A 24,199-nucleotide genomic window follows, 5' to 3' on the forward strand; every position below is an offset into this window, starting at 1 on the left:
ACCTCCTAGTCACTCCAATCACATTCCTAGCATTCTCCTGCCCCTCAATTGGCTTTTACTGATGGTTCTGGTCCAATCACGGGCAGCCCATTTCCTGAACCATTGCATTTTGGTCGGTTCTGGTTGCCGAATTCCGAACTTTTTGGGCAAAAAGTTCTAAATTCGGCCGAACCTCGAACAGCCAATGTTCAGGTCGAACCGATGGTCGACCAGAACCGTTCGATCATCCCTACACAGCACTGGATTGAGATAAGACTCATGTAAGTATACAAGGAGGTGTATATTTAACACATATCTAAAACACCATATCTAAAACAAGATCAGAAAAATAAGAAAGGCTTACTTACCTTCCCTGTAGCATATGATGTGTCATCTGGAGTTACTCAGCTACCATCTGTATTCACCACAGTGTAAAACTTTAACAAAATGCAGAAGGCATAGAGTCCCTGCTCAGAATTCTCCATGGCAATGAACAGAATTCACTAGCTGTTTTACCCACATGCAAATACCATAGTAATGTTAAGGAGGTGGATTACAGGTAAACCAGTCAACACATACTATAGCTGGAAACGCAGAAGTAGATAGCTAGCCAGATACTTTATTAGCACATAGGCTATTGGCAAAGCTAAGCTGGATAGATTTCACAAGAGAAAAGTTTCTTTAGTAGACAAGTTTTATAGGAAAAGTATAAAGCATTACGAGTTTTTGACAGAAGTAAACTTGTAAATATTTCACAAACTTTACTTTTCTGTAAATATTAGGTTTATACAGATTCATTCATTTGCTACATAAGCCTACAGTGAAAATTAAGTCTTTGTAGAAAGGTCTGTTTTGAAATGGTTCACACAAATCCAGACCCAATCTGGTTCATACGAATTCAGATCCATCATTTACATTTCATTTTTTAACCATTGAGGGTTAAACAGCTTCTTCCATTGTTTACAAATATTTATTTCAATATGTATTCCATGTTCTCACTAGTTATTCCATGTTCTCATTGTAAACAAATAGCTGTAAAATGTTGATTTTATTTGGTGTGTAAAGCTGTCCATACACTGGTAGATTTTCAAATGAACATTCATATGATGATTTGCCTAAAAATTCTCATCAGTAAATTCAATGAAATGCTGGACCACAGTCACTCTTAGAAATACATTTATTCAAGATAAAAAAATCCATTCTCTTTCCACTGTGGATGACAAATTGCCCTCAATAACAATTACTAATTCAAATGAACATTCCTAAAATGAAAATTCTACTAGTGTATTGCCAGCTTTGGACTATTAAACTATTTGAACTATTTACCTGTTGGGGTTACAATTGTGGTGGTAGTTGTTGTTCCTAAAAAGACAAAAGCTCGTTTTTTATCAATGCAGTCTTAAAATACACATTATAGTACATGTCAGACATCCTAAAGAAATGCTTAAAGCCTAGCTCCAACCCCCATATTTAGGTTGTATCATACCACATGGTTGCAAGCTATCCATCCCCTCCCAAATAATCCCACTCCCGACAGTGTGCAGATGTTGTTCTAGCTTAAAGCATTTGTTATTTTTTAAATCAATGCAACTGTGTGGGACTCCACTCGCACAGCCACATTATTCATTCACAGAGATCTGTGAATGAATGAATAAACTATAAGCCCATCTCCCTTTGTGGCAATCATTTAATCATATGGAACTGAAATGTTCAGCCTATATTAGTTATTATTTTAGGAAAAGCAAAGAACCAAGTAAACTGTCTGTCATGGATGGATCGCAGCTTACCTGTACAATATCCTGGGAAAAAAGAAATATCATCTATAGCAACATCACTGTAGATATCTTCACCTCTGACACCTTCAATGAAAATCTGTTGACAAAATTCATAGGGTTATAGCTAATAACCAGGACTGGGTTTATATTATGCCAGTGCAAAGAGCACAACGACTAAAAAAGCACAATATCACACAAAAAGAGATCAAACCATTTATAATGACTTTGATAAAGTGGATTTGGTAAAAAAAATACATTGCATACCTGGATAATATCACTTTCAAGCAGGAAAATCTTCTCTAAATGCCACATATCCCCTTGATTTCCTTCTATGGTGGTGACATATTCCAAGCCATCCTCTCTTAGTACTGCCACACTCAGCATCATGTATTCTGATGATCCATACATGTGATACCAAAACTGTAAGCAATGAGTTCCAGTGAAACAATTTGCAGGACTCTCCAATATTGCAAGGTCTCCCTCTTCTGAATCCTTTCCACTAATGTAAAGATAGTAGCCATCTGTTTAAATAAAAATGTTAGTGCTGTAGTACCTTTTCTGTTATTAATCATCATTTAGGAGTTTTATAAACTGATGAAAACAGAGAGAGTAAGTTAATAAATTACTTACATCTTGTTGTGTGGTCAAAAGATGGTCCAGTAAGAGAAGTAGGGGTTGAACCACTCCAGCGTATCCAGTCCATGTTATCACTCTTTGATTGTTTCCAGTTACACAAGTTCACATCAAAAGAACAATCTATACGGCATAAATCTGTTTTAGGAAACATAAAAATAAGATTTATGAGTTATATTGTGCATAATGTATAATGCTTGTGCAAACATTAAAGTTGAACTCCAGGCAGATATCATAAGCACAATTTAATTCAGCTATGTGTACCATAAATTGGTTAAATATGTCCAATTGTCTTTGTATCAGCTTAAGGCAATCTCCTATACAGCATCACCCATAAGGATAGATGAAGGAACAGACATTCAACCAAGCACACACCATTGTATTCTAGAGCCAATGTAGCCTGACACAATGAACATCCTTGCTGGAGGAATAAGTATAGAAGTGACAGAGTTGGCTGCTGATCCCTTATTGTTGGATGGCTGGGATATGGAGGTTACACTACTATGTTTCATAGCTGTAACTGAGAAAGTGTTGTTACCCTCTTAGCTATACATTGTGCAGGAGAATGTGAATAACAAAACTAACTGAACATGATTATGAATATTTACATATGGTATAAGTATTTAAACTGTTTATTTAGCTGTCTGATAGATGCAAATAAAGTGTATGTTACTCCAATATTTTATATCCTGATATACAATATGTCTGTGGTGCCATGTATTATATTTAAAAGTATCCAGCTCTCTTTGCATCACTTCATTTGTATGAAGTACATGGTGATCCTGCAAGTCCCCTGTTTTCCTATTTCCAACTTGGGGGCACAGTCTGCCTGTACTCCAGTGGTCAGACTTGTGGGCCAGTGCATTCCACAGGGAAATAAATTTAAAAGAGCAAAACTAAACCCTGGGTGGCTAAACTCCAACATAAAAATGTATATTAGAGCTAAAGAAAAGGCCTTCAAAAAATACAAGACTGAGGGGTCATTGGCAGCATTTAAGCACTACAAAGAGTGTAATAAGAAATGTAAAGACGAAATCAGGGCGGCTAAAATAGAACACGAGAGACATATAGCGGAGGAGAGTAAAAAGAACCCCAAGAAGTTCTTTAAGTATATAAACAGTAGGGAAGCGAGGCCAGAGCACATTGGCCCCATAAAAGATGATAAAGGAAAAATGGCCACAGAGGACAGAGAAAAGGCGGAAGTGTTAAATAATTTATTTTCTTCAGTCTTCACAAAGGAATCGGGGGGCAACACGAACCCCGCTTGTAAGGCCGAACTAAATAATACACCTCAGGAAGTGCCGCCATGGCTAACAGAGGATAGACTTAGAGCTAAACTAGAGAAACTTAACATAAATAAATCTCCGGGACCGGATGGCTTGCACCCAAGGGTTCTTAATGAGCTCAGCCAGGTGATTGCCAGACCATTATTCTTGATCTTTAAGGATAGTTTACAGACGGGTATGGTGCCAGCTGATTGGAAAAAAGCCAACGTGGTACCAATATTTAAAAAGGGGCCGAGATATATCCCGGGTAACTATAGGCCGGTCAGCCTAACATCAGTAGTCTGCAAAATTTTGGAGGGGATGATAAGGGACCACATACAAGACTTTAGTAATGAAAACGGTATTATAAGTAGTAATCAGCATGGATTCATGAAAAATCGTTCATGCCAAACCAATCTATTAACCTTCTACGATGAAGTGAGCTGCCACTTAGATAAAGGTAAGCCTGTGGATGTGGTGTATCTGGACTTTGCAAAGGCCTTTGACACCGTTCCCCACAAACGCTTACTGTACAAACTAAGGAAGGTAGGTATGGACCATAAGGTGAGTACCTGGATAGAGAACTGGCTCCAGGGGAGAGTACAGAGGGTGGTGATTAATGGGGAGTACTCGGATTGGGTGGGTGTGGAAAGTGGGGTCCTGGGACCAATCCTGTTTAATTTATTCATAAATGATCTAGAGGAGGGGATATCTAGTACAATCTCAGTATTTGCAGATGATACTAAATTAGGCATGCCAATATCTTCTATGCAGGATGTGGAAATCTTGCAAGCAGACCTGAACAAAATAACGGGGTGGGCAACTACATGGCAGATGAGATTTAATGTAGAAAAATGTAAAGTAATGCACTTGGGGGCCAGAAACCAGAAAGCAAGCTACTCACTAGGGGGGGAACCTCTGGGTGAGTCTAGGATGGAAAGGGACCTGGGGGTACTGGTAGACAACAGGCTTGGCAGTGGCATGCAATGCCAAGCCGCCGCAAGCAAAGCCAACAGAATACCGGGTTGTATAAAAAAGGGGATTCACTCCAGAAATAAAGAGATTATTCTTCCACTCTACAAGACTCTGGTCCGGCCACATCTGGAGTATGCTGTCCAGTTCTGGGCACCGGTCCTCAGGAAGGATGTGCTGGAACTGGAGAAAGTCCAGAGAAGGGCAACAAAAATAATTAGGGGAATGGAGGACATCAGCTATGAGGAAAGACTACAAGCACTGAACCTATTCTCTCTGGAGAAGAGACGATTGAGGGGGGATATGATATCAATGTACAAATACTGTACTGGCGACCCTAGCATAAGAAACAAACTATTCAGAGAAAGGAGATACAATAAGACACGTGGCCACTCACTAAAACTTGAGGAAAGGCGGTTTAACCTTAAAGTGCGTAAGGGGTTCTTCACTGTAAGAGCGGTAAGGATGTGGAATTCTCTTCCACAAGCAGTCGTATCAGTGGGGAGCATTGATAGTTTCAAAAAACTATTGGATGGACACCTTAAAGACCACAACATACAGGGGTATACAATGTACAGTTAAAAGCAAACACACACACACATCATAGGTTGAACTGGATGGACTTGTGTCTTTTTTCAGCCTCACTAACTATGTAACTATGTAACTATGTGCTGAACTGCACAGCTGACAGCTCACTCAGAACATTAGTGTACTGCTCTTTCTCTACATCCTGTTGACACGCCCCCCCCCCCCCCGGAACTTTCCACCCCCACCTCTCAAAGCATCTTATACAGCTAAGAAAAAAAGGTCTTGCGATCACTCAAATAAAAAAAGGTATTTCTAATTTATATATATATATACATATATATATATATATATATATATATATATATATATATATATATATATATATATATATATATATATATATTACACAAAAACATGTTGCCTTTTGTTTTTATTTTAAACTAAATAGGTTATTTTACAAGGTAAGGATCCACATAAACTATAAGGCAGATCTTCATTTGATCTGAGCACCACAAACTAAAAATTCACAAACTTCACTTCTTAAAGTCACAGCTAAACTAATTAGTATCATTCTAACACCAGGAACAATATTAAGGATTTAAAAATGTCCCACTGGCAACCGGTACCTCCGCTAGCATTTTCAAAATTACCCATTCTGCATTAATCCTTTTTGAATTCTTTAATCTTTTCCCTGTTACAAGTAATTTACCTGGCTTGGTAGATGCAGTAATAGTAGTGGTTGTGGTAGTGGTGGTGGGTGTTGTAGTAGTTGTGGTGGTGCTTGTCACTTTTGGCACACAGGTCTTAATTCCATTCTGGACTTGGCAAACTTCATTAGGTGGACAGGTCTGCTGCTTACAATTCACTTGGTTGTTTCCCACACATGTGCAATGACTTTCACATTCTCCTTGCCAGAACATCTCACCTTTCTGAAAATATGTGAATAAAAATAAGAAATAATAAAATTAAGCGACTGAAGTAAAAATCAATAAATAAGCAGTAAAATGTTTAGCACCATGTAAATGTTTTTTTTTTTTTTTTTTTTCCAAATGCAACAGTTATGATACCAATTCTCAAAACTTTTTCATATAATAGTTTCAAAGTAAATATGGCATCCTTACTTTCACTATCTGCATGCTTGCTATGCATGTTTAACAGGGAAAAAAGGAAAATGACATACAGAAGAACTGACCTGATAGTATTTGCCATCATAAAAACATCCACATTCACTGACAGGAACACAAGTGTGTCCACTGAGCACAAAGCCATTATCACATTCACAAGCATCAGTACAAGGTTTATTGCAGTTATTTGGAGCATTCTGGTCCAGGCATGTGGCTGGGCAAGCATTGGCACATGGATTGTAGTGACTGTTTCCGGGACATGGGATAGCTGAAAAAAAAAAATATATCACTGAATAAAAAAACTGCATTTACAACTGCAACTATTAAAACTTATATTTTCAATGTGTTATCTATTGTAATCATTACTGTTTACTCCAGAATTTTAAAATAATAAATACTATGCTATCACTTTAATTTAAATATAATACATTTATTGCATAAGGAATTTTGCAAAGCCTTAAAACTTACGGCAGAAAGTAGAGTTTCTCCAGGAAATACTAACTCCTGCTCTTTGACAGGAATCAGCATAAGCTTCCAGTGCTTTACATAAAATTCCATCCCCAAGTGCGCACAGGTCAAATACACAGCTGTCAAAGAAGCGATCTGGGTTGATTACTGAGTGACAAGCCTTGAAAGGACCAACTTTACTGGTTAACAACCCACAGAACCTATCGCCTGAATAAAGTTCCTCTGTCTCTGGAGGACATGGTGGTGGAGGTGTAGGAGGAATTGTGGTACATAATGGATCATCATCTTCAACCTGCCAGCTGTTTCCCAACTGATTTGAGTTCTGAGCTAATTGTCCATTGGGCATCAAATAGTCATCCTGCCTAATGTTGTTTAAATTGCCACACATTCCACAGGTTTGATTGAAATAAGTAGTTGGAACCTTAACATTCACTGTATGGTCAGTGTCATAAGACACTGTGAGGTGGAAATCAGTTTCTAGAATGATATATCGACCACTTTGTTTAACGGTCAGAGATCCATTGACCAAGATGACTGGAAGATTTGTCCAGATGCCATCCACCTGATAAGCAATAATATTAGAGATTATTATATTTAAAGTCAATGCAGAAAAACCTGAAAACACTACTACATGAAAAAATATTTTCTCTGGAACCTACCAAAATTCGACTGGGCTCATTTTTAACAATAGTTATTTTATGATCATACACTTCCACCATAACTTTCTGCACCCAAGACACAGTTGGATTCCCACGGTGCTCATTCTTTGCTTCGATGTTAAAATATGGCAAATTGGTATAATTGCTGCAAACCTTGGAGAGTGTGTAAGTGCATATTCCCATGAAGTGGTGTGTTTCCTTATCAAAGGTGTCATAATGAGGATCCCCATAGATTACACAGTTGCCAAATGTTAGATCATAGCAGCCAGGAACTCCATCCTTTATGCCACAGTATGTTCCAGGTGGACATGAAGCAGAATTGCACACTAAACTACCTCCAGCGGAGGGACATCTGCATTTTGTGGAACAGGTATCATCATTCCAGAACTCTGAGCCTATTGGGTAATGTTTATCATCTTCCCAGCATCCACACTGACTATTTGGTACACACTTCTTATCATAGAGAAAATATCCTGGGTCACAAAAACACCCTTCTGTGCAGGGAAGATTGCAGTTAGATGGTGATCCTGGTTTGGCACAAGTAGCTGGGCAAGCTGTTCCACATTGCTCATAGTGACTATTTGGAGGGCAATTCAGAGCTGTAAAATATAACATAATAAAAATTGTTCTAAAACCCAAAATACACTTATAGTCTTACAGAGATATACATTAAGAGTAAAAAAAAAATAAATGGACAGGCTGTTCTACTTTGCTCATAGTAACTGTTTGATGGGCACTTCAAAGCTGTACTCAGATTATAAATTGTTAACTGAAGAACATGACAAAAGTTTTTACAAAAGGTGATTAAACATGAGTCCTGCTAATTTTTACAGAATACGGTAGCTAACGCCTGTTTTTCTAGGCAATACACACATAAATGTGTTTTGGGAATTAAGCACAGGACTGTTGTAACATAGTAACATTGTAACACAGTACATATACGATCCACAATAGAAAAAAATCATTAGATTGATTTACAAATCACTGCTAACCTGTAAAGGAAACTTTAGGATGCCTTTTAGATACAACCAAAATGATATTCCCTAAGATATATGTTGTACATGATGATAGGTCAAGAACAGATGATATATCAGGTATTGGGGTAAAAAAGAACAGTTTATGTATAATAATATACTTTTGTACTTACGGCAGAAAGAGTCATTTCTCCAGGGACCTATTGTTACTCCATGAGCCTGACAAGACTGTGCATAGGACTGAAGACTGTCACACAAAGCACCTGGATCCAGATTCAGTTCACACAAGTCATAGACACAGTTATTGAAGTAGACAAATGGATCTATAACACCATGGCAGTCTTTAAATGGTCCATCCTTATTGGTAATTATTCCACAAAAGCTGTTGCTGCTGATGATGTCCTTCTCATCATCTGTACAGCCCGGTGGATAAACCTCTCCTGGAGTGCATCTTCAAGATACAATGATTGAATTATTATGTGTAACACAAAAAAGTACTGTATTTCAAGTCAATACTATTATATATAAAATCATTTTGCTTACGTTTTTCAATAGTTAACATTTCACTTTATTCTAAGATGGCATCCGGATTAATATGAACTGAAAGGTAACATCTAGCAAAGTAATTTTTATTAACTGTGCTAAATTTATATTTGAGGGAGCAATTGTTAGGGGTGTTTCCTTTTTAAATGTTTTCAAAGCTCAACTGAACCTTTAACCCTTTCAGTGCAGAGAGATTTTTGTGTTTTTTGCACAATTGCTTAACCACTTCAATACAAGGCACTTCCGCCCCTTCCTGCCCAGGCCATTTTTTTTTTTTTAAACACAAATAGAGGGTTATTTTAGTGGTATTTTATCACTACTGTGCTTTTTTATTGTTTGATAAGTAACAAAATAAAGACTGAAATTTTTGAAAAAAAAAACATGTTTTTCCCGTTTCTATCATGCCAGGCTTGGATCTGCCGATGGGAGTGTGGAGCCTGAGAAACATGACAGGGTGTATGCAGGGGGGAAAAATGTTCCAGAGGTGTGTGGAAGCTTCCAATACCACAGCCGACAGTTGACTTATCCGATTTGCACACACAGTATGTATAAAACCCCCTGCTACTGGTGTTGTATGACATTTGTAAGTTGTATTGAAAGAGTTACATCAGCTTAATACAATGCAGTTCAAGTGCATCCAAATAAAAGGTGGTAAATGTCTTTCTTTTGGCATATTTAAAGCAGCTTTAACCTGAGTAAAAAAGCCTGTCCCTTGCCATCAGCTGCAGTGCTCTCCAATATGCCGGAGGTTTACGTTTTTTTGATTGCAGAGTTATAGGTCTGACTCAGCGGGGAATGTGTCAAACTTCTGCAATGAGATCAGTGCTTTCCCACAGAAAGCAAGGATCTCACCCTTCAGAATGCTGGCATGGAAAAGGCTTCTCTATTGAGGCCGTGGTTGTAGTTGTTTTTTTTTTTTTTAACTAACTGTAGTATTTTGCACACCTTTCCTTTAACTTGCCTGGAATATATTTAGGTAGTTTAAACTGAAAGCTCAATTGGGCTTTGAATTCTAATGGAAAATCTGGGACTAAAAATACCTGTTGTTTTATTCTTTGTTTTTGTTTGTCTTTTTATGGATAATCCTGTCTTATATTTCAGATATATCAGATATTACAACTGTTATTAAAGTGGCTGTAACACCCTAAATACATTTAAATTATTAACTTTTTTTAACCAAATAAAATGTATTTATATGACCTACCTGGTGTCATTGTCAACCTGCCAACTGTTACCAAGACTGTTAGAGTTTGACTCTAATTCACCATCTGGGTTTAGGAAGTCATCAGTCTTGTTTCCATTAAAATTTCCACAGATTCCACATACTTTGTTGGCATATTCTCCTGGAATAGTCACCACCACCCTATGGTTTCCATCAAACCTCACACTTACTCCAAATGCTGTTGTAACCACAACATCATGTCCACTAAGGAAGATATTAACACCAGGATCTAGGGTAGTGGGTAAGATTACAACTTTTCCATCCACCTGTATGCACAAATTTATGACATAAATTGAGGATGTAAATGAAAATTACAACATGAATCAGTGCAATGTATATATATATATATATATATATATATATATATATATATATATATATATATATATATGTATATATGTTTAGATTTGTATGTTAGACTGACCTTCACTATTCTGTTCTTCTCTAGTGTGATTCTGTAACCATGTACATCGACGTTGACATACTTGACATAGGATACCCTGGTGTTGCCTCCCCTGTGCTCATTGGCTGCTTCTACATTGAATTCTGCCAGGTGTCCATCAACTTCACAGAGTTTAGATAATGTATACGTGCAAGTGCCCATAAAATGGTGCACCTGATTGTCAAAGGTGTAGTAGTGAGGATCTCCACTAATCTCACAGGATCCTAGAAATACATTAGGGGCAGCAACATGAGTCTATAAACTCCAACAAGAGGTTTCACAAAAAATAAAGAATATAATTGAAGCAGATTGATATATTAATTGTGTTTTTATAATATTCTAACAAGTGTTTACTTTAGATTGTATATAGAAACAGGTCCAAATAAGTACAGTTATTTATTACAATGGTTGCTCATAGATAATAGGTTTAAAGTAAAATTATAGGCAAAATGTTTTTCTAGGTTTGACTTGAGGAGTTTAATTCTCTTGATCATCAATATCCCCAGGAATAAAAGTAAGGATAAATCCAAACTTTTGATTTGACACTAATGGGGACACTTGTTTTCTTTACAACTGTCTACTGCAAATGTGGATTTCCCTCACATTGGGAAATATCTTCCCAATTCCTATTGAGGAAATAATAAAAAAAAAAAAACCCAAATGAGACACAGTTCATAAAAAAAAAAAAAAAAAAAGAAAAACACAACAGCCACAACAGCAGTTTGTATTATAAGTGCCCCTAGTAATGGGTGGAACAGGGATAATTTAAAGCAGCACCCTAATATTGAGAACTAATTGATTGCCAGGACACTTAAAAGAAAAATAGCATTGCCATCTAAAAATTGATTTATGTTATGTTCTTTATTGGAGAACATTACAGGTGTTGATTGTTTCCTTTCTTAATGTTCATTGGTACTTATTGGAGTAAATCCTGGCTTTAATTTAAGTGTACCTGGCAGTACATTCTTCTATTGTGTGATGGGAATTTAAAAAGGATTTGAAAATGCAACTTATGAAGCTCAAAAAAGCACTCCCTCGTATAGTACAATGTTGTGATCCAATGAATGTATGTAACACATATAGACATCAAAAAAATTTAAAATGAATACATAAACATTCAAAGTCAAATACAGGTGGATGATGAATCAAACAAAACATACTTCATACATCTGTTCAAAATTAATTAGAAAACTGGTAAAATCATGAGTGATCATCAAAAACAACATACAAATAATAAGTGTCCAAATTAATAGTCTATTTTCCTTTGTTTAAATAGTCCCTTTTAATGATTACTACATGTACCCATTGACCCTTCAAACAGGGCAATCACCATCTTGATCCGAAGTGCTCTCTTCACCACACAATAGGAAACACATTCACCAAAAGTGCGTGCCTGTCTTATCTTAAGATAGGCAGACACAGCGTGAACTTAAAACAGGAGAAGTGATCCTCCACTGTTAGCACACAAGACTACTCAAGGCTCCAGGGATAGATGGTCCCCACAGAGAAAAGAAAATTCACATAGTGTAGTATTGTTTCATCAAAACAGTTACTTAACACTACATATTTATACTCACATAGAATCAGCTGACTGAAAGCACTCTGAATTGTGAAGATCCTGTGGTTAGATCCAGCGCTTGCTGACAGCTGAGTATTCAGCTGGGATCCCCTTGACAAAGTCATGTGTAATGCAACGCATTGGGGTGGAGCTAGACAGTGCAAGCAGATATGTGAGGTGTAGCCTTTGGTTTGTGTAGAGGGATCCATGAGACGCCACCCTATGGGCTGTGGAGTCTGTCTTTCACCCTGTCAGTTACAGTTTGTGTATGTTTTGTAAATTGCAGGAGTAGGCCTCTAGTCATTTTTCAACTGGGCAGAAACCAGTGACCACCAAGATAGTGTTTCCCATCTCAAACATAACTGGGATCTAGCCTTCCCTTTGGTTACAGGTTTTAACCACCCTCCCCACTCTATCCCAATAGAAAAAAAAAGTTTATTTTGCATTTCGAAATATTACAGTGACACCAAACTCTTTCTCAGTATAATATCCTTACAGGTGTCGTGATATTATGCATTTTCAGGGAAGTGGTGCTAAGCATACAGGCTGCATAGATTTTTTGACATGGGAAGTAGAAGATCACATTTATTAAAAACAAAAAAACTCTCCATTATAAATAAGCACATGAAAAAAATAAAGGCAATGTCTATCCTCATTTAAGACAGATTGGGGCATTTATTAAAACTGGAGCAGAGAGGCCCTGGGTCAGCTTTTCATAGTAACCAACCAGCTAGTAACTTCTGCTTTGTTCAGCTAAACGTTGAAAACGAAAGCTAGAAACTGACTGACTGATTGACGTGCACAGATGTTCCAGATTCTATCTGCTCCTCATTATTTCTTCTTCAAAAGTGCAGGTTTCTATTAAAGATTTCTAGATACAATTTTTATTATTATTATTTTATTATTATTATTATTATTATTATTATTATTATTATTATATTATATTATATTATAGTATATTATACATTGCTCTTTATTCATGTCTTTATTCACATTGGTTTACCTGGTGCTAGAATGCCTGGTCTTGTTGTAGTTTTTGTTGTCGTTTTTGTGATTGTTGAGGAAATGCCTGTAAAACAGATTACAAATAAAGCCGTTGTTAATATTTTATTAATTTCAGAAATTTTAAATAACAGGTAAAAAAAATAGCAGCACAGGTATGTGTTTCAGAAAAACACTAAATTTGTTTTATATTGGGGACCATACAACCCATATTAACCTAGAACTGCTTGTTTTTTCTTTTTTGACTTTTACTTTTGAGCTAACAAGTCTAAGCACAGTCCAGGACTTTTGAGCTGATCAGAGTGTCAGAAGTCAAGTTCAAGTACAGTTCAGCAAGTCAGTGTATTTCAAGCGCCAGCCGGCGTCAAGACAGCGCTGAAAGGCATTTTTTTCACAAAGTGTCCCATTTGTACCTAGCTGAACCAGAGGAGTATCCCACTCATTCCCTTCTCCCATCCCCAATATAAAATAAACAAAACAAACCAAAAAATTCCGGAATGGTCATTGTCTCCAATCTCACACTTGTGTACTCAGCCTAAATGGGCTGAAGGTGTCACCGGTAACCATGGCAGACCCACATTAGGCCCAATGCCTGGAAAATCTGCTACACACATATATATATATATATATATATATATATATATATTACACAAAAACATGTTGCCTTGCATTTTTATTTTAAACTAAATAGGTTATTTTACAAGGTAAGGATCCACATAAACTATAAAGCAGATCTTCATTGGATCTGAGCACCACAAACTAAAAACACTATTTATTCAGTTTCACTATTCAAAGCAAACTCCCCCCATCCATCCATGTCTCAACGCTTTGTTTTGTTTATAAATCATTAAATTACTCATGTAGCATTTACTATCTGGAATCCATCTGCCCATAGCTCAAGCATGCATACAGAAGAGTAAGTTAGCTGAGAAAACCCCTCCTCCTCTCATCCCATCCTGAAGACTCCTGGAATGAATGACATCATTTGCCTAGGCAAGAAACAAGGAAGAAACTAAAGAAATGTAAAAAAAAAAGCAGTTTCCTATCTATTTATGAGGATTTATGAGGATTAGAAATTAATCAATGCTGATTGGGAGAGTAAAGTCTCACAATAACCAGTTCTGGATTTAGGATGCCTTAAACTTCAATTACAGTATATACCTTGGCATGTGGGGTACTCCCTGCTCATCTTCCTCCTTTGCAGCTTCTTGGCTGCATATACAGGGAAACTGGATTGATTTTGATGAATACCATTCTACTAACGCTGGTCATTTGTAAAATACTTTTGTTTTCCTATGTGATATAGATTTTTAAATAGTATAAAAGCCTTTACAAATCTGACGTGTTTACTCTGCAGCCTTTCCCTGCACTTGCTAAGATATATCCTGGATCAATAGCACTTGGGTTACACTTTTTTGGTGTACACTGTGACTTCACAGTTCACTTCGTAAAGTCACAGCTAAACTAATTAGTATCATTCTAACACCAGGAACAATAGTCAGGATTTAAAAATGTCCCACTGGCAACCGGTACCTCTGTTAGCATCCTCAAAATTACCCATTCTGCATTAATCCTTTTTGAATTCTTTAATCTTTTCCCTGTTACAAGTAATTTACCTGGCTTGGTAGATGCAGTAATAGTAGTGGTTGTGGTAGTGGTGGTGGGTGTTGTAGTAGTTGTGGTGGTGCTTGTCACTTTTGGCACACAGGTCTTAATTCCATTCTGGACTTGGCAAACTTCATTAGGTGGACAGGTCTGCTGCTTACAATTCACTTGGTTGTTTCCCACACATGTGCAATGACTTTCACATTCTCCTTGCCAGAACGTCTCACCTTTCTGAAAATATGTGAATAAAAATAAGAAATAAGAAAATTAACTGACTGAAGTAAAAATCAATAAATAAGCATTAAAATGTTTAGCACTATGCAAATGTTTTTGTTTTTTTTTCCCAAATGCAACAGTTATCAAACCAATTCTTTAAAATTTTTCATATCATAGTTTCAAAGTAAATATGGCATCCTTACTTTCACTATCTGCATGCTTGCTATGCATGTTTAACAGGGAAAAAAGGAAAATGACATACAGAAGAACTGACCTGATAGTATTTGCCATCATAAAAACATCCACATTCACTAACAGGAACACAAGTGTGTCCACTGAGCACAAAGCCATTATCACATTCACAAGCATCAGTACAAGGCTTATTGCAGTTATTTGGAGCATTCTGGTCCAGGCATGTGGCTGGGCAAGCACTGGCACATGGATTGTAGTGACTGTTTCCGGGACATGGGATAGCTGAAAAAAAAAAAAAAAAACTATCACTGAATGAAAACTGCAACTGCAACTATCAAAACATATATTTTCAATGTATTATCTATTGTAATCATTACTGTTTACTCCAGAATTTTAAAATAATAAATACTATGCTATCACTTTAATTTAAATATAATACATTTATTGCATAAGGAATTTTGCGAAGCCTTAAAACTTACGGCAGAAAGTAGAGTTTCTCCAGGAAATACTAACTCCTGCTCTTTGACAGGAATCAGCATAAGCTTCCAGTGCTTTACATAAAATTCCATCCCCAAGTGCGCACAGGTCAAATACACAGCTGTCAAAGAAGCGATCTGGGTTGATTACTGAGTGACAAGCCTTGAAAGGACCAACTTTACTGGTTAACAACCCACAGAACCTATCGCCTGAATAAAGTTCCTCTGTCTCTGGAGGACATGGTGGTGGAGGTGTAGGAGGAATTGTGGTACATAATGGATCATCATCTTCAACCTGCCAGCTGTTTCCCAACTGATTTGAGTTCTGAGCTAATTGTCCATTGGGCATCAAATAGTCATCCTGCCTAATGTTGTTTAAATTGCCACACATTCCACAGGTTTGATTGAAATAAGTAGTTGGAACCTTAACATTCACTGTATGGTCAGTGTCATAAGACACTGTGAGGTGGAAATCAGTTTCTAGAATGATATATCGACCACTTTGTTTAACGGTCAGAGATCCATTGACCAAGATGACTGGAAGATTTGTCCAGATGCCATCCACCTGATAAGCAATAATATTAGAGATTATTATATTGAAAGTCAATGTAGAAAAACCTGAAAACACAACTACATGAAAAATATTTTCTCTGGAACTTACCAAAATTCGACTGGGCTCATTTTTAACAATAGTTATTTTATGATCATACACTTCCACCATAACTTTCTGCACCCAAGACACAGTTGGATTCCCACGGTGCTCATTCTTTGCTTCGATGTTAAAATATGGCAAATTGGTATAATTGCTGCAAACCTTGGAGAGTGTGTAAGTGCATATTCCCATGAAGTGGTGTGTTTCCTTATCAAAGGTGTCATAATGAGGATCCCCATAGATTACACAGTTGCCAAATGTTAGATCATAGCAGCCAGGAACTCCATCCTTTATGCCACAGTATGTTCCAGGTGGACATGAAGCAGAATTGCACACTAAACTACCTCCAGCGGAGGGACATCTGCATTTTGTGGAGCAGGTATCATCAGTCCAGAACTCTGAGCCTATCGGGTAATGTTTATCATCTTCCCAACATCCACACTGACTATTTGGTACACACTTCTTATCATAGAGAAAATATCCTGGGTCACAAAAACACCCTTCTGTGCAGGGAAGATTGCAGTTAGATGGCGATCCTGGTTTGGCACAAGTAGCTGGGCAAGCTGTTCCACATTGCTCATAGTGACTATTTGGAGGGCAATTCAGAGCTGTAAAATATAACATAATAAAAATAGTTCTAAAACCCAAAATACACATATAGTCTTACAGAGATATACATTAAGAGTAAAAAAAATAAATAAATGTTGTGGACAGGCCGTTCCACTTTGCTCATAGTAACTGTTTGATGGGCACTTCAAAGCTGTACCCAAATTATAAATTTTTGACCAAAGAGCATGACAAACGTTTCTACAAAAGGTGATTAAACATGAGTCCTGCAAATTTTTACAGAATACGGTAGCTAACACCTGTTTTTCAAGGCCATACACACATAAATGTGTTCTGGGTATTAAGCACAGGACTGTTGTAACATAGTAACATTGTAACATAGTACATATACGATCCACAATAGAAAAAAATTGTTAGATCGATTTACAAATCACTGCTAACCTGTAAAGGAATATATAGGATGTCTTTTAGATACAACCAAAATGATATTCCCTAAGATATATGTTGTACATGATGATAGGTCAAGAACAGATGATATATCAGGTATTGGGGTAAAAAAGAACAGTTTATGTATAATAATATACTTTTGTACTTACGGCAGAAAGAGTCATTTCTCCAGGGACCTATTGTTACTCCATGAGCCTGACAAGACTGTGCATAAGACTGAAGACTGTCACACAAAGCACCTGGATCCAGATTCAGTTCACACAAGTCATAGACACAGTTATTGAAGTAGACAAATGGATCTATAACACCATGGCAGTCTTTAAATGGTCCATCCTTATTGGTAATTATTCCACAAAAGCTGTTGCTGCTGATGATGTCCTTCTCATCATCTGTACAGCCTGGTGGATAAACCTCTCCTGGAGTGCATCTTCAAGATACAATGATATAATTATTATGTGTAGCACAATTAAGTACTCTATTTCAAGTCAATACTATTATATATAAAATCATTTTACTTAAGTTTTTCAATAGTTAACATTTCATTTTATTCTAAGATGGCATCCGGATTAATATGAACTGAAAGGTAAGATCTAGCAAAGTAATTTTTATTAACTGTGCTAAATTTATATTTGAGGGAGCAATTGTTAGGGGTGTTTCCTTTTTAAATGTTTTCAAAGCTCAACTGAACCTTTAACCCTTTAAGTGCAGAGAGATTTTTGTGTTTTTTTGCACAATTGTTTAACCACTTCAATAAAGAGCACTTTCGCCCCTTCCTGCCCAGGCCATTTTTTTTCTTAACACAAATAGAGTGTTCTTTTAGTGGTGTTTAATTACTACTGTGCTTTTTTATTTTTTGATAAGTAAACAAAATTAAGAAAAAAAAAAATTTGAAAAAAAAAACAAATTTTTTTCTCGTTTCTGTCATGCCAGGCTGGATCTGCCGATGGGAGTGCGGAGCCTGAGAAACATGACAGGGTGTATGCAAGGGGGGAAAAATGTTCCAGAGGTGTGTGGAAGCTTCCAATACCACAGCCGACAGTTGACTTATCCGATTTGCACACACAGAATGTATAAAACCCCTGCTACTGGTGTATGACATTTGTAAGTTGTATTGAAAGAGTTACATCAGCTTAATACAATGCAGTTCAAGTGCATCCAAATAAAAGGTGGTAAATGTCTTTCTTTTGGCATATTTAAAGCAGCTTTAACCTGAGTAAAAAAGCCTGTCCCTTGCCATCAGCTGCAGTGCTCTCCAATATGCCGGAGGTTTACGCTTTTTTGATTGCAGAGTTATAGGTCTGACTCAGAGGGGAATGTGTCAAACCTCTGCAATGAGATCAATGCTTTCCCACAGAAAGCAAGGATCTCACCCTTCAGAATGCTGGCATGGAAAAGGCTTCTCTATTGAGGCCGTGGCTGTAGTTGTTTTTTTTTTTTTTTTTTTTAACTAACTGTAGTATTTTGCACACCTTTCCTTTAACTTGCCTGGAATATATTTAGATAGTTTAAACTGAAAGTTCAATTGGGCTTTGAAATCTAATGGAAAATCTGGGACTAAAAATACCGTTTGTTTTATTCTTTGTTTTTGTTTGTCTCGTTATGGATAATCCTGTCTTATATTTCAGATATATCAGATATTACAACTGTTATTAAAGTGGCTGTAAAACCCTAAATACATTTAAATTATTAACTTTTTTTAACCAAATAAAATGTACTTATATGACCTACCTGGTGTCATTGTCAACCTGCCAACTGTTACCAAGACTGTTAGAGTTTGACTCTAATTCACCATCTGGGTTTAGGAAGTCATCAGTCTTGTTTCCATTAAAATTTCCACAGATTCCACACACTTTGTTGGCATATTCTCCTGGAATAGTCACCACCACCCTATGGTTTCCATCAAACCTCACACTTACTCCAAATGCTGTTGTAACCACAACATCATGTCCACTAAGGTAGATATTAACACCAGGATCTAGGGTAGTGGGTAAGATTACAACTTTTCCATCCACCTGTATGCACAAATGTATGACATAAGTTGATGATGTAAATGAAAATTACAACAAGATTCAGTGCAATGTACATATACAGTATGTATATACAGTATATATATATATATATATATATATATATATATATTTGTATGTTAGACTGACCTTCACTATTCTGTTCTTCTCTAGTGTGATTCTGTAACCATGTACATCGACGTTGACATACTTGACATAGGATACCCTGGTGTTGCCTCCCCTGTGCTCATTGGCTGCTTCTACATTGAATTCTGCCAGGTGTCCATCAACTTCACAGAGTTTAGATAATGTATACGTGCAAGTGCCCATAAAATGGTGCACCTGATTGTCAAAGGTATAGTAGTGAGGATCTCCACTAATCTCACAGGATCCTAGAAATACATTAGGGGCAGCAACATGAGTCTATAACCTCCAACAAGAGGTTGTACAAAAAATAAAGAATATAATTGAAGCAGATTGATATATTGTGTTTTTATAATATTCTAACAAGTGTTTACTTTAGATTGTATATAGAAACAGGTCCAAATATGTACAGTTATTTATTACAATGGTTGCTCATAGATAATAGTTTTAAAGTAAAACTATAGGAAAAATGTTTTTCTAGGTTTGACTTGAGAAGTTTAATTCTCTCTAATTGCTTGATCATCAATATCTCAATATCCCCAGGAATAAAAGTAAGGGTAAATCCAAACTTTTGATTTGACACTAACGGGGACACTTGTTTTCTTTACAACTGTCTACTGTAAGTGTGGATTTCCCTCACATTGGAAAATATCTTCCCAATTCCTATTAAGGAAATAATAATAAAAAAAACAAATGAGACACAGATTGTAAAAAAATAAATAAATAAAAACACAACAACAGTTTGCATTATAAGTGCTCCTAGTAATTGGTGGAAGAGGGAGAATTTAAAGCAGCACCATAATATTGAGAACTAATTGATTGCCAGGACTCTTAAAAGAAAAATAGCGTTGCCATCTAGAAATTGATTTATGTTATGTTCTTCTAGTGGTACATTCTTCTATTGTGTGATGGGAATTTAAAAAGGATCTGAATATGCAACTTATGAAGCTCAAAAAAGCAATCCCTCATATAGAGCAATGTTGTGATCCAATGAATGTATGTAACAAATATAGACATAAAAAAAAAAAAAAATACATAAACATTCAAAGTCAAATACAGGTGGATGATGAATCAAATAAAACATACTTCATACATCTGTTCAAAATTAATTAGAAAACTGGTAAAATCATGAGTGATCATCAAAAACAACATACAAATAATAAGTGTCCAAATTAATAGTGTATTTCCTTTGTTTAAATAGTCCCTTTTAATGACTACTAAATGCATCCATTGACCCTTCAAACAGGGCAATCACCATCTTGATTCAAAGTGCTCTCTTCACCACACAATAGGAAACACATTCACCAAAAGTGCGTGCCTGTCTTATCTCAAGATAGGCAGACACAGCGTGAACTTAAAACAGGAGAAGTTTCACGTAGTGGTGTATTGTTCCATCAAAACAGTTAACACTACATATTCACATACTCACATAGAATCAGCTGACTGAAAGCACACCGAATTGTGAAGATCCTGTGGTTAGATCCAGCGCTTGCTGACAGCTGAGTATTCAGCTGGGATCCCCTTGACAAAGTCATGTGTAATGAAACGCGTTGGGGGGAGCCAGACAGTGTAAGCAGATATGTGAGGTCTAGCCTGTGAGTCCCAAGAGCACCCTGGAGCTGAGTGGCCAGCTGAATATTCAGCTGTCGTCAAGTGTTAGATCTAACCACAGGACCTTGCTTCAACTTTTAGTGTGTAGTTTGCTTGCCTTTGGTCAGCTTTTTTATGTGAGTAAATATAGGTAGTGTAGAATACATTCTTAATTTAAGAATTGCTTTTGGACAGAACTTGGGAGTGTGCTTGACCTTTTTTTTTTGATTCGTCATCCACTTGTATTTTATTTTGAACATGTATTTATTTATTATTTTTTGATGTCTATATTTTTTACATATAGTCACTGGATCACAGTGTTATACTATAAGAGGGATTGATTTTTTTTGAGCTTCTGAATTTGAGTATCTGTGGGGAAATTAAGGCACAGCGGTTGTTCTGACATTTGTTTATTATTTTTTTGTTGGTTTACTGACATATACTGTACACTATTTGTCTAAGTATATCAGCAAGAATTGTTGTATAATTATTATCATCTGAATAGGCTTTGTTCTTGTATCAAGGATTGGTTTGCCTGACGGCTGCTCTTTCCTAGGCAAAGGTGAACTGAGTGCTAAAGAGTACACTCAGGGGCTCTGCCTTGGTAATTTTGTACAAGGGATTCCTGAGGTTTGTGTAGAGGGATCCATGAGACGCCAGCCTATGGACTGTGGAGACTGTCTTTCACCCTCTCAGTTACAGTTTGTGTATGTTTTGTAAATTGCAGGAGTAGGCATCTAGTCCTTTTTCAATTGGGCAGAATCCAGTGACCACCAAGATAGTTTTTCTCATCTCAAACATAACTGGAATCTAGCCTTTCCTTTGGTTACAGGTTTTAACCCCCCTCCCCACTGTATCCCAATAGTAAAAAAAGTTTATTTTGCATTTTGAAATATTACAGTGACACCAAACTCTTTCTCAATATAATATCCTTACAGGTGTCCTAAAATTATGCATTTTCAGAGAAGTGGTGCAGAAGATCACATTTATTAAAAACACAAAAATCTCCATTATAAGTTAGCACATGAAAAAAATAAAGGCAGTGTCTATCCTTATTTAAGACAGATTTGGGCATTTATTAAAATTGGAGCAGAGAGGACCTGGGTCAGCTTTTCACAGTAACCAACCAGCTTAAAACTTCTGCTTTGTTCAGCTAAACGTTGAAAACGAAAGCTAGAAACTGACTGATTGACATGCACAGATGTTCCATATTCTATCTGCTCCTCATTATTTCTTCTTCAAAAGTGCAGGTTTTTATTAAAGATTTCTAGAAACAATTATTATTATTAATATTATTATTATATTATACATTGCTCTTTATTCATGTTTTTAATGTCCTAATGAATGTAAACCATTGCAAAACACACACACAATTGGGGAAGCAAAGTTTATTTCAAAGTAGCACACCGGTTTACCTGGTGCTAGAGTGCCTGGTTTTGTTGTAGTTTTTGTTGTAGTTTTTGTAGAAGTGATTGTTGAGGAAATGCCTGTAAAACAGATTACAAATAAAGCCTATTTTAATATTTTATTAATTTCAGAAATTTTAAATAACAGGTAAAAAAATAGCAGCACAGATATATGTTTCAGAAAAACACAAATTACTCAACACTAAATTTGTTTTATATTGGGGACCATACAACCCCATAAAATTAACAGAGCTGCTTCCACTCTCTTCCATGTCCTGTATAACAATGCTAGGAATTTGGCGGGGGCTATCTTATATACTGGGGGGCGTATTCACTAATGATTGGCCTAGGGACCCCCTAGTCACTCCAATCACATTCCTAGCATTCTCCTGCCCCCTCAATTGGCTTTTGCTAATGGTTCTGGTCCAATCACAGGCTTTTAAAGCCCATTTCCTGAACCATTGCATTTTGGTCGGTTCTGGTTGCCGAATTTCGAACTTTTTGGGCAAAAAGTTCTAAATTTGGCCGAACCTCGAACACCCAATGTTCGGGCCGAACCGATGGTCGACCCGAACCGTTCGATCATCCCTAGTAGCTATAACATATGAACTGTGATTTTTTTTATATAAACTAATGATACTAAAGGACATGTAAAGGATGACCTGTCATTTAAGGCATTACCTGCTTCAGATTAAAGAAAGAGTGAATGTGGTGGTAATATGCTGGACCATAGCTAACCAAACAACTGTCAGGCACATAACTATATAACTGTATATACAAATATGTTAATACAGTAGCATGTGGGCAAACAGCTACATACAGTATGCAATGGATACACATGTGAACTGTTTTATCTGTTAATAGATTTGAAATTCTGTCTAACAACTTTGGAGCTCAAAAATGATATATAAAATATGTGCTTTATGAGCCTGTAAAGGAGACAGGGCTGCAGATAAACAGGTACAACTTATGTAGGAGGAATTGTTTAATCTCTGTGCATCAAAAGAGACTAGTCACTTAAGGGTTTTCATATACCTACTTAAAGCTTTAAAAATGAAAGCTATAAATTGAATGGTTGCCATGCATAGGTGCTCCAGAATATGGCTGCTTCAGTCCTGTTAATCCCTTCTTATTGTTTGTTCCAAAAGTTCAGGTTTTTTATGAAAGGATTTGAGATGAATATATTAAGTATATGATTTTATAAATGGTCCTTTATTCATGTTTTCATTGTTTAATGAACGTAAGCCATTAGAAAACATACTATGCAACAAAACATAAGGTGAGACACTTTCAACACGATGGAGCAGAATGAATTCCATAGTAGCAAACTGGTTTACCTGGTGCTGGAGTGCCTGGTCTTCTGGTTGATGAGGAAATGCCTGTAAAAGAGATTACAAAATAAAGCCTATGTTAATATTTTATTAATTCTGAGATTGAAAACAGGTAAAGAAAAATTGCTGGACAGATCAGTGTTTTGTAAAACGGCATCCAAACTAGATTTGTTTTAATATAGGAACCTTAAAAGTCATATAAGCCTAAGAGCAATGTGCTGTTTTCCCTTTTAAAAAAAGATTACTTCAAACCAAAAGACAATAAAGGATTAAAAAATGCCTTGTTCCTATCCACCAGTTAGCGGCTTGGTTATATAGAAAGATATAAAATATGCACTGTGATTTTCTATATAAAATAATATTACTATTGGATGTGTAAAGAATGACCTGTCATATTAGGTATTACCTGCTACAGACAGACAG

At 36.5% G+C, this 24,199-nt stretch overlaps 2 protein-coding genes across 2 annotated transcripts in view; both read right to left on the minus strand.

The window, feature by feature from the left end:
• Window positions 1-1,297: 1,297 nt before the first annotated feature.
• LOC309550475 (MAM and fibronectin type III domain-containing protein 1-like) lies at window positions 1,298-2,437 on the minus strand (the record flags this gene model as incomplete). The annotated part of the gene is made up of 4 exons (XM_082250845.1): window positions 2,385-2,437; window positions 2,019-2,275; window positions 1,767-1,851; window positions 1,298-1,341 (listed from the first exon to the last, which is right to left on the minus strand). The coding sequence occupies exons 2-4, from the start codon at window positions 2,160-2,162 to the stop codon at window positions 1,298-1,300; spliced, it is 273 nt and encodes a 90-aa protein (XP_082106971.1). The 5' UTR covers window positions 2,163-2,275; window positions 2,385-2,437.
• A 73-nt stretch (window positions 2,438-2,510) lies between these two features.
• LOC309550476 (IgGFc-binding protein-like) overlaps window positions 2,511-24,199 on the minus strand; it is a gene marked incomplete at its 3' end in the record, with an annotated part of 32,995 nt that continues 11,306 nt past the window's right edge. The window contains exons 8-25 of the mRNA XM_082250846.1: window positions 23,707-23,824; window positions 22,455-22,526; window positions 19,456-19,697; window positions 19,028-19,311; window positions 17,449-17,726; window positions 16,295-16,893; window positions 15,637-16,198; window positions 15,240-15,439; window positions 14,761-14,980; window positions 13,146-13,211; window positions 10,567-10,808; window positions 10,125-10,408; window positions 8,551-8,828; window positions 7,404-8,002; window positions 6,745-7,306; window positions 6,345-6,544; window positions 5,803-6,081; window positions 2,511-2,525 (exon numbers count right to left, since the gene is read on the minus strand). Coding sequence (XP_082106972.1) covers window positions 2,511-2,525; window positions 5,803-6,081; window positions 6,345-6,544; window positions 6,745-7,306; window positions 7,404-8,002; window positions 8,551-8,828; window positions 10,125-10,408; window positions 10,567-10,808; window positions 13,146-13,211; window positions 14,761-14,980; window positions 15,240-15,439; window positions 15,637-16,198; window positions 16,295-16,893; window positions 17,449-17,726; window positions 19,028-19,311; window positions 19,456-19,697; window positions 22,455-22,526; window positions 23,707-23,824 — 5,100 coding nt within the window. The remainder of the gene's footprint in view (window positions 2,526-5,802; window positions 6,082-6,344; window positions 6,545-6,744; window positions 7,307-7,403; window positions 8,003-8,550; window positions 8,829-10,124; window positions 10,409-10,566; window positions 10,809-13,145; window positions 13,212-14,760; window positions 14,981-15,239; window positions 15,440-15,636; window positions 16,199-16,294; window positions 16,894-17,448; window positions 17,727-19,027; window positions 19,312-19,455; window positions 19,698-22,454; window positions 22,527-23,706; window positions 23,825-24,199) is intronic.

Source organism: Pelophylax lessonae (genome assembly GCF_965119305.1).
Source record: "Pelophylax lessonae genome assembly, chromosome: 3".
In the NCBI taxonomy this organism is placed as follows: Eukaryota; Metazoa; Chordata; class Amphibia; order Anura; family Ranidae; genus Pelophylax; species Pelophylax lessonae.